The sequence below is a fragment of the Globicephala melas genome, chromosome 7, assembly GCF_963455315.2.
Source record: "Globicephala melas chromosome 7, mGloMel1.2, whole genome shotgun sequence".
NCBI classification, from domain to species: Eukaryota; Metazoa; Chordata; class Mammalia; order Artiodactyla; family Delphinidae; genus Globicephala; species Globicephala melas.
Window position 1 is genome coordinate 4,616,749 of NC_083320.1, and position 15,332 is coordinate 4,632,080.

The window sequence follows — 15,332 nt, forward strand, 5'->3', positions numbered from 1 at the left end:
CTGCCGACAGCAAACTGCCCCTCCTTAAGGCCCTAACACCTAGTTCATTCTGTTACCACTTCTCCCCTACTCCAGCAGCCCCATTTACAATCAATATTTTAAGTGTGTGCTTAAATGGTATCAATAGCAATTAGAGGGGGATTCTGATTCCACCCCAGAGGTAGTTAATTGTTACAGCATCGATCTTCTCTACCTGCTCCTTTCTCCAAATTAAACCTCCATTACAGAGGGGGATGAAGGGCATCCTCTCCGCTCCTGAGACAATAAATTTCATATCGAAGGCACTGGAAAAAAAATAGCAGTTGTTGCAGAATCCATCCAAAAAGATTTTTTTTTTCTTCCTGGGAGTAATTAAAAGATGCTTTTCTTGACTAATGATTCCCCGGTTTAGGAATGGGAAGTCAATACTGCTTTGCCGCCGTCAGCTTCGATTGATCTCAAAGCTGTTCAAGTTTGAACGGCAGTTCTCAGGGCAGCTGAGAATCGCTGGAACCAATTACGTGCCGTCCAAAGCTGCCCTAATCAGGGGTGAAGGCCCAGCAAGCAGTAGGGCAGACGGCTGGTCAGAGGAGCCCGTCTGGGTGACACCAATGCGAGATGGCTTCAGTTGTTTCTTTGGAGAAGGGTCTGTCGTGTTCTACTTCTCCATGGTCCTGAGTCTGTGTGTGTGTGTGTGTGTGTGTGTGTGTGTCTGTGTATGTCTGTGTGTGTGTGTGTGTGAGTCTGTGTGTGTGTGTCTGTGTGAGTGTGTGTGTGTGTGAGTGTGTGTGTCTGTGTGTCTGAGTCTGTGTGTGTCTGTGTGTGTGTGTCTGAGTCTGTGTGTGAGTGTGTCTGTGTGTGTGTGTGTGTGTGTGTGTGTGTGTGTGTGTGTGTCTGTGTGTGTGTGCGCTGGGGGAGGCATGGCACATTTCTAATTATATTCCACTGTCAGAATGAATCTTCTGAACAAGACAGAATGGATGGAGCTTCTCGGGAAAACAGCTGGGCCCTTTTTCAAAGAATCAGACTGGATATATTGCACTTGGCTTTTCCTCAGACAGAGATAAAATTTTATTAAAATATTTCTTTTTAGTATTACCTGAGGGCCACATTAGAGAACCGTCCAGCTTTTTTTGTGCTAGTGATCACAGGTCCTGCAGAGAGAGCGAGGCAGGGTGGGTGGGAGGGCGTGTCTTTCCTTGTCTTGGAGAGGCAGGAACCAGACTAGATATCCATTCTCACACCGCAGACTGAATTCCATGTGGACATTCCAGCCCAAACTTTGGGATTTTGATTCTGTTTGAGGAAACTGCAGGAGGTAGTGAAGGAGCTGGGGATCTGGACTGTTTTACAATTACACTGAGTGGTCTTTGAGTGTATCTGAGGCTTTGCCCACGTTCCACCAGGACCACAGTCTTCCAACTGACCTCCTTGCCTGTCTCCATCCTTTCCTAGGATGCTGCTGGCTGCCTCTAGTGTTCCTGAGAACAGGCGGAACATATACGAACACAGAAAGAGATCCAACAACCCACCCTCTGCCCAACCGCGAGAGTCGCTGTTAAAACACTAGCCCGGCTCACCAGGCCTTTGCTCTATTATGGCCTTCCCTTCCCCACTTCTCACTGTGCTCAAGGGTCCAGCTCCCCATGGGCCCTGAGGCTTCCACGTTCCTGTTTGTGTGTAGGTCCCTCCCATCCTCCAGCACACACACTCCCCACGCCCCTAGGCCTGGAGATCACAGCACAGTTTAAAGTCAGCTCAGGTGACATTTCTCCTGGACCTCCTGGAGCAACGCAAATCCCTCCAGTCTGTGAACGCCACCGAGTCCTGGCATCCTCGGGTGGCCCTGAGAACATTCACCAATCACTGCACACTTACGGTCGTCCCCTAGCAATCACTTCTTTTCTATGAGGAAGCACTCAATGCATATTTGCTGAATTTAATTAAAAATAAAACTCCCTGGGAGAATTACTAAAGCACAAAGGTATATTCAATTCTCAAACATGTTTATCTTCTTAGAGATGGACAGAACTTAGAAACCCCCAAGTTGCCACTGGAAATACGACGTAACCACATCACCTCACTGTAGGGATTTCACAGCAGTGACTCTACTGGTGAGAAAGAAAGACTCAAATGTCTCTAAAATGTAAAGATACGACGTGTATAACACTACACAGAAGGGGAAGTTACATGCTCAAGAGGTTAATTCAAATGTACAAGTTAGAAGGATAAAATACCCTTACGTGCACCATCTTCACTTATGAGGATGAAATTATTATATAATATTTCCCAGTTAAAAAATTAACCTACGTCTTTGTTTGTAATCATTCTAAATGGTTTCTAATTGTGATAGACGGAAAAACAACCAAACTTTTCTAATCCATGTATTAAAAATAGTATAACTGCTCCTTTTACACACAAACAGTAAAATGTATAAAGTTAATTTTTTCCCAACTTATTTTAATGTTTTCTGCATTCACACGTTAAACTCAATCCGATTTCCAATCATTTTTCTTTTTCAGATCTAAATACCCTCCAAGGAAACTATATATATGAAAAAATAGACATTAAAACACGAATTAATCTTTTAAGAATGCTCCTAGTGGACAACCCTGCGGATTTCTATATTAGTGTTAAATCAAAATTAAAAAACGGTAGAAGTGTATCATTTCTTCAGTCTGTGAGACAGCTGCCTGCGTGTATACTACACAGCATGACTTCCATAAAGAGCTCGTAGCGCCAACCTGCTCGATTTTAAACAGATGTACTTCGTGCAAATTTCTTGCCCACCCCCGTCCCCTCCCCACGGAGCACCTAATAGGAAGGGCAGGGTTAATGACGCCAGCTTCATTCTCTCAAGTGAACCGAAGGGGGCACCACAAATTCATTTTTTAGTGTTGATGAAATGAAGCCCACAGGTTTTCCACGTTATTGGCGGTAGAAACCAACCTCTTACCCCTCGCATGTGGCCCGACCACAGACGGACACCTGGGTTTCCTTGTTGTCTGACCACCAGCAAAACAGATCCGTGCTGATGCTGGGAGACCTCTTCTCCCCCCTCACCTCTGCACACACCTGAGAAGTGAAGGCTGAGCCCATCCCGTGCCCCTGCTTCAGACGCTGGGATGCCCCCCAGCTCCCCGAACAGCCGTGGAGACAGGACGGTCCATCCTGCCTCCGTGAAAGAGGCTTTCTCAGAAAACGCGCCATTTTACCACCCTTAGGTACATTAAATATGCATGTGTACTAAGAAATGGCTTATAATTGCTGTCAATGAAAAATGAGAGACGGAATGGACTCAAAATAAATGCGTTTTTTACACTGGGTAACAATTAACATTAATGAGGGGCCACCATTAAGTTATGCCACACTTGGTTGATTAAATGTGTTAGAAACATATTTCAGAAAATAAAATCTATTTGGTTCCTATAAACCCACTTAGTGGGGGTCGGGGGGAGAGGGGAACCAATGGAGTAGATGCTTATCAAAGACATAAGAATAACAAAATTAAAGAATCCAAAATTCATAATTACTGTTAACAGCCTAGCTTATGCCTATTAGAAGTATATTAATTAAAGTGATATATTCATAAGGTTAGAAGCTTAATACATTTCTAAGAGAGGAAGAGGAATCCCCAAAGTGTAAAAACAAGAGTAAAAAATTAAGGAGTTTGAATTACCCGTGTCTGCGGAAGAGCAATTTTTAATACAGATGTTTCTGTCCGGGGTAATCAGCTTCCCACTGGTTGCTGGGGCAGTTCCAGTGGTGGCTGTCATTAAGGTCATTTCCGGTTGTTGAACTGCCTGCAGAATGCCCCATAACCACATGCCTTCCCACGTCCCTACCTTGTGGAGTCCAGCGAGGGCTTCGTCCGCCCCTGGGTGCTCTCCTCCCAGATGCTGTTGGCCAGCTCATTCCCAATGGACGACATCACCTTGATAAGCTCAATGGGCCAGTCATCAAGGTCCAGAGATCGGACTCGAGAAAGGTGGGTGCCAAGATTCCGGTGGATCCCTGAGCACTCAATGCACATGAGGGCTCCCAAGTTCAAACTGGCCCAGTTGGGATCTGTGGGAAGAGGAAAAGGGCGCCATATGCAATCAGACCGTCATCACTCATCCCAACTGTCCTTAGGTCTCAGGAACAAAACGGCCAATCGGCCTTCCCATGCAACAGTCCCTCCCTAGAATCACATGGCTTGAAAATGCTCCCTGGCCGGTACTTGGAACTGTCTCAGGCATCTCAAAAGATCTGACATGTTGGCGGCAACTTTCAAACAACTGGCTTTAACCAAAGCCTTGGAAACAACGGAAAGCACGGGTTTGGATAGAAAGACGCACTTTTGGATACTTCCGCAGCGGCACTCCCCTTGAGCAGGCGGACACACGTGGAAACGAAATCAGGCACGACTTGGCGCCTCCTGTGGACGGCAGCTGAGAGCGGGAGAGAGAAGGTGTGCTGAGGGACAGCTGGGCCACTCCCAAAGCTACCAGGTCCCCCGTGACCACCTCTGCAACCACGGGCACAGCAAAGTTTTTAGCGACATGGTGCGCACACTTGCAAATTTCAAAGATGAAAGAAAGGCACCCCACGATGAAGAAGTGTGCTTTTCAGGGATCTTATTTAAGGGCAACCACCAAAGCCACTCCCGTTTCTCCATCCTTCACTGCTGGCAAGATGGCGGACATGGTCCTTTGGTTAGGTTACTACCCAGGATGATCGACCCTGATTCTCGGAATAAACGGTGATGGGCTTTGGGCTGTGACACTGCACCCGGGGCACTGAATGAGTCCAGAGCACAGCACCGGGACCCCTGAGCGGGATCAGTCCCCGTGTGAAACTGGCTGACACAGTCAGAAGACTGTGGATTTGAACCCAGGGCTGGCTCCATGCTAGAATCACCAGCTGATCTGCAAAGACGGGGCTGACCTTGACAGTCAATGGCTTTCACCACCGACAGAAGCAAATAAGGCTTACATCATGCAAGAATAATCAACATTTACCGCAGGTGCACTTGAAGAGCCAACAAAAAACCAGGTAGCTGACATCATGTTTATTTGGAATCACTCTGGAAATGGCAAATGACCAGGAGTGGCCTTATGCTCATTCAGCAGAAATCAGCCAGTGATTCACTTAATATCTGATACAAAGGCAGGAAGGTGGTGATAGAGACCATGGTGGGGGGCACACGAGAAGAGGGGTCTGTGACCTCAGAGACCGTCTGGTTGGGAAGAGGAAACAGATGCCCCTAATAATAATAATAATAACACATAAAAAACAAAACACCTTTGCCAATGCGCCATCTCTCATGTCCTTGACCTCAGCCCCTAGACCTTCCCTTCCCCTTGTCCTCTGAGAAAACACAGCAGGGCAGCCAAAGGCCTGATTTGAATCCTGCTACACAGCTGGCTCTTATGATGACCTGGGGTATATAACCTGACCCTTCAGACTCTTCATGTCACCCTGTAAGTGGGACACACTGTAGCAACAACTATTACAGTCACAAGAATGGAAAGAGACAGTGCATGGTGGGACTGGGCACAGACCTGACAGATAATGTGTTTAAGGAATGGGAGTTTAAGACCTCTTTTCTCTCCAGATTTGTCACCCTTTGTCCCTGGATTCCTACTCAGGTGGCCTCATTCTAAACAAACTGGCCCCGGAGCCTCCCCCAACCTCCCTCTTCCACCTGCCCTCCCCACCTGGGCACTCGCCCGCCCAACCCGGCTCTCAGAATGTTCTCTCGACCTCCAATTGGCCGCACACGGCAAAGCTCAGGAGCCACGGAATCTTCCCGTTAAAACAATCCTGTAGATGATGGTGGAAACCACTGCAGACGTTTCTCCTAATGGAGGTTCCGATATGTCTCCGATTTTGTGCTTTTAAAGATGTTACTTTGAAACTTCCTGATAAAAACACACTTCAAATAACGACTTCTCTCTTCTAACTTCATGTCATGACACATATTGAAAGTAACATTTAAAAATTCAAACAAAAGAAGATGCTTTAAAGTCCCTCAAGAGCTTCCCTGGTGGCATAATGGTTAAGAATCCGCCTGCCGATGCAGGGGACACAGGTTCCATCCCTGGTCTGGGAAGATCCCACATGCCGCGGAGCAACTAAGCCTCTGAGCCACAACTACTGAGCCTGCGCTCTAGAGCCCAAGAGCCACAACTACTGAAGCCCACGCGCCTAGAGCTCGTGCTCCGCAGCAAGAGAAGCCAACGTAATGAGAAGCCCGCGCACCGCAACGAAGAGTAGCCCCGGCTCGCTGCAACCAGAGAAAGCCCGTGCGCAATGAAGACCCAACACAACCAACAATAAATAAATTAAAAAAAAAACTAAAAAAAAAAAAGAAGTTCCTCAAGATACCTGAAGAGGAGACCCCTTCTTTCACCCGGAGGCCTCAGACATGGCCTTGCCGTCCTGCCCTTACCTGACCTGCCAACCAGTGGTCTCTCCCCTTTTATCTGTGACAATCCTGAGTTCTTCCTGTTAGGTCACACAAATCCTACCTGGCCAGCTTCCTACCTGAGCAGCAGCTGCTCTTTCCCTGAACAAACCAGAGCCATTCAGTTGTGCGTCCTGCTGCTTCCCTGACTCACAATGACCCCCTCCCCACCTGCTCCAGTCCCGCCCATTTCCTGCACAAGGTGTGCTCTGAGTTGCTGTGTGCCCCTAACGGCCTTGCTCCGTGGCCCCGGGCCTCGTGGCCACTGGGTCCAGGCCTCGCCCACTGGGCTTCAGGCTCGGGATGCCAGGGCCACCTTACACCCTTTTATTTTGTTTCAACTGGACTCTAACAACAGCAAAAATATATGATTGGAAAAACTTTACTGAATGGGCCCAGCACTGTGCCAGGGCTGGAAGGTGAAGAATGAGAAGTAAGTCCTTAACTTCAAGGATACGAACTACAAAAGGACTTTCTCAAAGGGAACGTGGCATTATTCCCTGGACAACGGAAAGCATGGAGGAAAACTGGGTTGCTCCAAGGCACAAAGCATAATTATGAAGTCTGTCAGTTCAATCAAATGCTTTTAGTGTGTAGAATTCAAGATAAAATAAAAAGAGACCATTTGATACCAAAATCTAGAACATATGATTTTGAAATAAAGAAAACAAAGCCCAGAAGCCTCTGGGCAGGATTTAACCAACTGTACTCTATGTTTATGGAAAAAGCAAACAAACGTATGATCGTTGATGAAGCCAAAGGTTGGTTTCTGGATCCGGCACAGAATCTGGGCAGGTGGCCTAATCCCTACAGCATCTGTGGTGTGACTGTGGCTCATGGGAATGCCTGGGGCATAAACAAGACTTGTGATGAACCAGAATGGAAAAGAACACGAAGAAGAATACACACGGGTCCAGCTGAATCACTTTTCTGTACAGCAGAAATTAACACAACATTGTAAATCAACTACACTTTAATAAAATTTAAAAAAATCAAACGAACAAAAAAGAATTACAGTGCCATCAGAGAGGCATTTGTGTGAAGGGCACTGTGTTAAAATATAAGTCCAAACAAAAATATTTCAGTTCCTTAAAAGCCATTAAATCATGTTATAAACCTTACATGCCAGATGACAGACGCGGGTTTGCTGCAGTGCACGCTGCGTCGGACCACCCCATCTCCCTCTGCCGAGGGCCAAGCCCCACCCCGTCCTGGCTCACACTTACTTTGGGTCTCGCAGTCCACGCAGTGGGAGTTCCCTCGGATGTTCCGTATCGACTGCAAGGCCATGGCCTCACTCTGGCTGGTCAGTCGGGACTGGCATACAGGGAGACATACAAACCCAAGATATGAGAACTCCGAGAAAAAGGTATATACCTGCTAATAAAGCCTGGGAAACACCAAACAGATGGCGAGCGAACATAACCCGAGGGCAACGTCAACAAGGGACTCCTCGTTAGACGTCTTTAGGATGGAGCCTAGCGGGTGGAGAACGGACCGGCACTACCTATTAGGATGCGTCAGATGAGAGACTCATGCCCTAAGACACATCTCGTGATTCCTCGTCAGGAGACCACACGTGTGTGTGGCTGGGGGTGTTCATGCTTCAACGTACACTTACTTGTCTTCTCTAAGCAAGTTAGAAAAACACAAAGAGGGGAAAAGAGGAACACAAAAATTATAAACTATCATGGTTAAGTTTTATTAACATCGTGATATCTATTCTTCTGGCCTTTTTTAAAAAAGCACATGTATACAGATAGACGTGCTTTAAAAAAAAAAGCCAGTGTGGGGTACGTTGCTTTGGAATCTGCCTTTTTAGCCTAACGACATAGTGTCACCTCTCAATGGCATCACATAGTCCCTGGCATTATTTCATTTTATTTATTTCTGATGTGACAGATATTCAGAAGTTTTGTTTTTCTATATGTTTAAGTTTGATTTTGGAAGGTAGCTATTACCTATGTTACTGATTTTCAGTCTTTCAGCACCAAGACTCCTTAGGAAAAGGGTCAGAGCAACTCTGGCATCATTTTAAATGGCTGCATAATATTCCACTTATGAAGACTTAGTTACATTGTTTTCCTTGATGGACATTTAGACTGTTTCCAACTTCTGTCTGCTATCAGCAGTGCTGTGAATAGCTTACTGCTAACTCTTTGCACAAATTCGTGATTATTGACTAAGGATGAATTCTTCAAAACAGGAGGACCAGGTAAAAAGACGTACATGGTTTTAAGGCTTATGACGCATCCATTTAATATAATGGCTAATGCCAAATAAATCCCAGAGGGCACTTAGAATAAGCTTGATTTTCATGTAAAAATTATTCACAAGTGGAACCATCTTATGTCAAATTGTTTGCTGTGAAACAACTGCTTACTACTTAATTGTAAACTGTAATTTATTAATTGCCACTGTCTGATTAGCATAATGCATCATTGCGGTTTTATTCCCTTTGGTTAGATGCCCAAGTATTCGAAGTGTGTTTAACAATTTCTACTGGTATCTGGAGTGTGTGTGTGCACGTACAGAGATGTGTCTTCTGTCTACCTCTATAATCTCTAGGGCATAAGTACGTATATCTACAATTGCTCCCAATTCTGAATTATCCACGGACAGCTAGAACACCTTACAGCCCATTCTCAGCGGAGGCTGTATTTTCCCCTGCAGCTGTTCCTTGTGGCTATTATTTCCATGCTGTGCACCGTCACACCTGTTCACCAAGCGCCCAAAGCGCTCAGTGAGTCCTTCTCTCACAGGGGACGCTGGCCCCTGATGGCACACGTCTATCGAGAGAAAAGGGGCAGCACTGTAAGGCTGGTGCTCGCATCAGGCCGAGGTGACGCTGTCTGTTTTCACAGAGAGCGGGGAGGCATCTGGCAAGGGTGTGAAACAGAAGAGGCGCGTGCCGTCCCCCACCCTCCTGAATCCGATGACCCGGCATACGTTCAGGGTCTGACTTGAGATACTGTGATTTTAGGCAAAATTTGGAGATGCATTTGTCTGTTCAGCCACACGTGCCCTCCCAACGCCTGTTCTGAAACCGAGTTCCTGAGCTTTGTGGGTGACAGGTGTCCTCAGTCCCCATCGACAGGAGATGCGGAAGCATCCCGAGTTTGCTTCAGAAGTCACATCTGCAGCCGTGACTCAATAAAGCCAAGGTGCTCAGAAATGAAAGGCCCTGATTCTCCTCACTGTGGGTATAAAACATCTTTAAAAAAGAGAGGCAAATTACATTATAATAATAATGACTGTGGTCTGGTTTACCCTGGTTAAAGAGGGTAATAAAATAAGACACTCCATCTTTTTGAAAGACAGACTCCCTTCTTAATGACAAAGCGGAACATAAATCATTGGCAGAAATGTCTTTAAATGGTTACAAACGAAATTGCAGGTTGGGAGGCAATGTTCTTTCTCCTGGCTTCTGGTTGTTCACAGTTTGAAAACTCAAAATGCTCTCCGAGACTTTAAAGTGTCCCAGAGAAGGGGTTAAAAATATCCAAGCATTAAAATAATGATTTGTGAAGGAATCTCTGATGGGAAAAGGGAAATGAGAAAAATGACCTTTGTATAAGGAATATCACTGGGCAGTAATTCAGAAAATGCAGGTTAAAGTCTGCTTTTCCTGGCTAAACAAATGCAAAAGAATGAACTCTAACTGAATAAACCCCATACCAGGCTTTATCAACAGAATTTAGAAAATGGACATTTTTTCTTCCCTAAGCTCTTTGCATATGCTCATATATGTGCATGCGCTTTTCATCGAAGCCTGTACTAAGGGTCAGTTTTCTAACTCGACGTGGATTTGAATTTGAGACATTTATGAGAACGGAACAGTGCCTCCTCTTAAGTCTGCACTTCTTTTCCTGAGGGTATTCAGCCTAAAGCAAAAATCAGTGTGAACAAAGAAGCCACAAGGGTCCGAAAGATTCTACGATCTCCAATAAAAGGTCAATACTTTACATTTGGGATGAGTCGAGAGAGCAAAGATTTAAACTGGGATATTCTGCCATCCGAACGTGGTTAAGCTAGGCTACTAATCTATGATACAGGACACATATCGACCCAATTCTTTTTTATCTCTGCAATTATTTTGCATTCTGCTCAGAAACATTTAAGAGTCTTGCCAATTGCACGTCTCACCCGATGCTCTCCCCTCCCCCACCCATTTCCGTTTCAGGATCAGCGCTCTTGATTTTGGTGGTGGGGCCTTGGGGGGGCGCGGCAGGCTGCTCCGGGTTTTACCTTATTCTTGCTGCTCTCGCACGACTGTAAGCTGGCGAGGATCTGACTCTCGATGGCCTGGACCCACGCGTCTCGCTCCTCGTAGGTGGTGGCTTCAAAGTGCCACGTCTGGCCAGTGAGGGACACAATGATAAACTCAAAGTTTTCTTCTTGTTCTGAAACACAGAGTGGTGGGGATGAAGAGTTTAGCTTTCATGAGATCATGGCCCCTCCGCCAGCCCTCGGTCATGAAAGTGCCTTTGGGTTCAATCGCGCCTGCATGGGGCCGCGGCACACACAGGACCGGCCGCCCCGCAGCGGAGATCTGAATCTGCAGACCTCCCAACACTCCAGATTTGGTTCCTAAAGCCAGCGTGGCTTAGCTAGGTTTCAATCAATGCTCAGGGGATGAGGAAAAATGAAAATCAGCGTGTGATGTCAGTGTCTCTGTGCTGGGCACAGATGAAGCAACTCAGGGACGTAATATTGTAACTCGTGGCCGGCTGCTGAAATTGACAGGGGGATGAAAATCAAGTGAACGCTGCTCATCTCAGGATACAATTTAATTTCTTCATAAGCACCTGTGTGCCAATCCACAGATACACCCCGGCAAAGAGGGAGGCCTGAGGACGTCTGTCCTTTTAGGGCAGAAGACCAGCTACGGCGGGGAAGGTTTTAGTCTGGAGGAGCGAGTGAAATTCCAGGCGATTTGAAGGGGCCACTGTGTACCAGGAAGGGGGGTCCTTACGTTTAAATCCTGCTCCGCCACTTGGCATGCTGGAGTCTGGACAAGTTCTCAACCCGTGCTGGGTTCATTTCCTCACCCTTAAAATGGGAGGGGAAAGCTGCCTCCTTTGCTGTGTTTTCCACTGGCTAAATGACGTGCACTAGCTCAGGCCCACGCCCAACACCCTCTGTGAGCGCTGGTGTGCGTCCCCTGTTCTGATCTAACCCCCGGCCTCTGCCACGGAATGAAAGGCAGAGCAGGGGCCACGTGTAGACAGCGTAACCAGCCACAGGTAACCATGAAGACGTGTGGAGCTGGACTTTCAGGCACCAGCATGTCTCACGTGATCGGTAGTTTCCCATCACTTGTTCCTCAGCCAGCTGCATCACGAGCCCCTAGCGAGCAAGTGTTACTAATAATGTGAATAACCTGCTGCCCACCCAGCTGACCTCTGCGTTCGTCAATTACCTCTGTCACCCACACTCGGCTTGCTCGCATCTGCACAAACCTCCCCCTTCCACACTCTTGCGTCCTCTAGCCTGTGTCCCCAGCACTCCTCATGGCCCCTGACCTCTGCAAGGCTCCGTGCTGCTGGGTTGGCCCCGCCCCTTCTCAAGGCCCTGCCTCACTGGGAGACAAGGATGCTCCCTCAGTCTCCGAAGCAACTGCAGTCATCTCCAGACGCCCTCTCCTCCTCGCCTTTCGTCTCAGAAGAGAAGCAGCTCCCACTACTGTGGCTGAGGCCCCTCCCACCTGACCCCACTGATCTGGGCAGGTGGGGACGGGATGCTTGTGGCTTTGTCGAGCACACCCAGGTCTGGGGAGCTGCTCCAACACCGACTGCCACAGACACAGGGCCATGCCACCTTTTCATGAAATCTTTATGTACCCTGATAACAACAGTATCGTGTTCTCGGTGACATCAGCATCGCTGCTTTTTTAGAATTCAACCTGCTGGCGGGCTGGGCCTCAATCTGTGGAACCTGTTCTCAACAGCACGTGAAGGAAGGTCAGGGACTCTCCTATCAGCGCGCCCAGCCTCACGGGGGGTAACGTTTCTCCAACAAGAGGGTCCACGGCCCCCGTCAGCTTCTCAAAGCTCTGTGACTCTCCCTGTAGCTGTTAAAAGCTCCTGGGACAGGGGTGCATCGTGGGGCTGTGGAAAAGCAGGCGTGGAGCGCAGGCCCACCCCGCGAAAGGGGCCAAGCAGGGCGTCACCTGGATCGGACCCGGGACAGCTCAGGGAAGGGGCTGAACGAGATGGTCTCGGTCCCCGAAGGGGGAGAGGAGAAGGGCAGCTGGGATGCAACTGACACACGGAGACAGGAAATCTCTCTTTCAAGAACCAGAGTGGAATAAGGATATTTTCATATAAAAAACTGAAAGAATCAAGAGCCCTTCCCTAGAGGAACTGGTAAAAGACACACTTCAGAAGATTCTACAAAGGTTCGAACCAGATGGGTTAGGGAGCAAATGGATAAATATGGAAATACACCTAAATAAAAATGATATCAAATACTACTTTTCTTATCACATCTAATTTGGGGAAGGTGCAAAATACTAGAGAAATGAAAGTGGACATGGGGACCCTGGAGTTAAAATGCCCTAGGACTTTGCATTGTTCCACAGGGGAGTTAAGAACTAACTTTAGACTTTGGTAAACTAGGCACACATGAGAAAATACCAGGGTTAACCTCTATGAGAAAAGAAGTAGAATGTATAACTCCCTGACAAAGAAGAAGGAAAATTTAATTAAAAATATGATTAAAATCTTTTATCAAACTAGGAATAGAAGGGAATCCTCTTTCCGTGGAAAAGAGTACGTATCCAAACCCACAGAACCGTTATTCTTTTTTTTTTTTTTTTTTTTTTGCGGTACGCGGGCCTCTCACTGTTGTGGCCTCTCCCGTCGCGGAGCACAGGCTCCGGACGCGCAGGCTCAGCGGCCATGGCTCACGGGCCCAGCTGCTCCACGGCATGTGGGATCTTCCCGGACCGGGGCACGAACCCGCGTCCCCTGCATCGGCAGGCGGACTCTCAACCACTGCGCCACCAGGGAAGCCCAACCATTATTCTTAAGGATGAAATGTTAGAAGCAATCATTTCACACCAGGTCCAGGGCTCTCAAGGCCAAAATGTTCACGGTACCAGCCCCTGTTCAGCCCTGCTGGCCGGTGCAGTGACACAAAACAGGGAAGTGACAGATCCGGAGACTGGAAAGATAAAAGACACCAAACTGTCATTCACAGATTACAAGATTGCTTACATAGGAAACCCCAAGGAATCTACAAATGTCAAGAAATAAGAGTAGCAGTTAGTAAATGGGCAAGATTTAAGACCAGTATAATGAAACGTTAATTGCATTTCTGTACATGAGGATCTAACAGAAATCACGTTTAAGATATATGTTTATAAACTCGTTTCTCTCCATCTGTGAGGTAGGGAAAGAGAGATGCAAAGAAATGTGAGTAAGCCAAATAATTCCCTAAAAGTAGCAACACAGAGGATGACGCGGAACCTGCCGTCTCTGGTAACAGGTGGTAAAGAGAAGACTCCACACTGCGTTCGACGCGACGGATTAACCCAAGCTCGGGAGTGGCCAGAGAGGTTTTCTGCTTGTCTCTGGAAGACGAAACCCTGGCTGATTCACTAACAATAACGAAACACCAGGAAGGCTCAAAAGATCAAAAAGATGCAGGACATCCCGTGCCCCCAGCCTGGTGGAGAGCAGCTCATGAGAAAAGGTTGGGATTGGAAAGGTGAGCCCCGTGAACACAACTGGATGACCCTGGAAAGCACAGCCACGTTTCACATCCTGATTAAGAACCAATGGTGCAAGCGCGCCACACCTGCTTCATCTGAGACAGTTTCCTTTTGGAGGCGGTAGGCCAGTGGGGTGACTGCCAGTCTGGAAAGGCACACAATTATACGAATAATGAAGAGGGGAATCAGAACCTACAGTCCCAATACTTCGGTGACCAAGTCAGCTGCATGAATAAGCGGTGATGGCCGTGACCGTCTGTGTACGAGTTGTCTGCTTCTGAGGGCTCTGAAGCGTGCACATGTACTCAGGTACGTGTCAGGACTTGTGGTCAAGGCTCTTCACGCTGTAGTAGCTCACTATGCAGTGAAACACTGACCAAGCGTGCTTTTGCGAAATATTTATTGTTTTAACCGAAGGGCTTGGCCTAGCCCTGGAGAGGCAGGGGACGCTCCTCTCCAGTCTTGTCCACACAGGGTCTGGCAACAGCTCTCAAACAGAAAGGCCTCTGATGGTGCCTCTGTTCCTGGGCTGGCCTCTCCCAGGTGCGCCACACTGAGGGGCTCCTTGCTGAACTGTGGATGCGAACATCAGGGCTACCTGGAGGACAGGGGCCCAGCTCACCATGGAGAAGGCAGGGAGGAGGGGATGGAACCGCCCCCTGACACCGTTTCAGTACAGAGGCAGCCCCACAGGGGTGCTACTCCAAGCCTTCTTTTGGATTTCAGGCCCCGGTGAAGATGTCTTTATAAGAAGCCGGTTAGCTAGGATTCCCCGTTTCCTGAGTAAGGGATTAAAATCTGGGCATGGAGTTTAGTTGTAATCACTCTATACCACCAGCATCAATGAAATCCAGCTGATGCTTAAGTTTTCGTGTGTTTCCCAGGGTACTGTCTGTACGTGGCTTTTTTTTTTTCTTTTTGAGGGAGGGTAATGTGTTAACACTTACAGATACAGTTAGAGTTTCAGAACGAAATTATACCTGCCTTATGACTTTCCTCTGCCTCCTAAGATCAAAAAAAAAAAAAAAAAAAAAAAAAACCAAGGATTATAGAGAAGTTGCATTTTTAATCATGTTACATATGACTTCCATGAAGGACTACTTGTTTCTTTGTAATGAATCTACTGCCTGGAATAATAAATATAAAAAAGAATAATACCAAGTTTGTGTCAGAAAAAATGCTGAG

The 15,332-nt window shown here is 47.3% G+C and overlaps 1 protein-coding gene across 14 annotated transcripts in view; it reads right to left on the reverse strand.

Annotated features, from left to right (window-relative positions):
• Positions 1–15,332, reverse strand: part of AGAP1 (ArfGAP with GTPase domain, ankyrin repeat and PH domain 1) — a 560,573-nt gene that overhangs the window by 63,333 nt on the left and 481,908 nt on the right. For all 14 annotated transcript variants that reach the window (XM_060301680.1, XM_030865641.2, XM_030865522.2 and 11 more), the window contains 3 exons: positions 10,679–10,833; positions 7,657–7,747; positions 3,825–4,047 (listed from right to left, as the gene is read on the reverse strand). In XM_060301680.1, the coding sequence (XP_060157663.1) occupies positions 3,825–4,047; positions 7,657–7,747; positions 10,679–10,833 (469 nt within the window). The remainder of the gene's footprint in view (positions 1–3,824; positions 4,048–7,656; positions 7,748–10,678; positions 10,834–15,332) is intronic.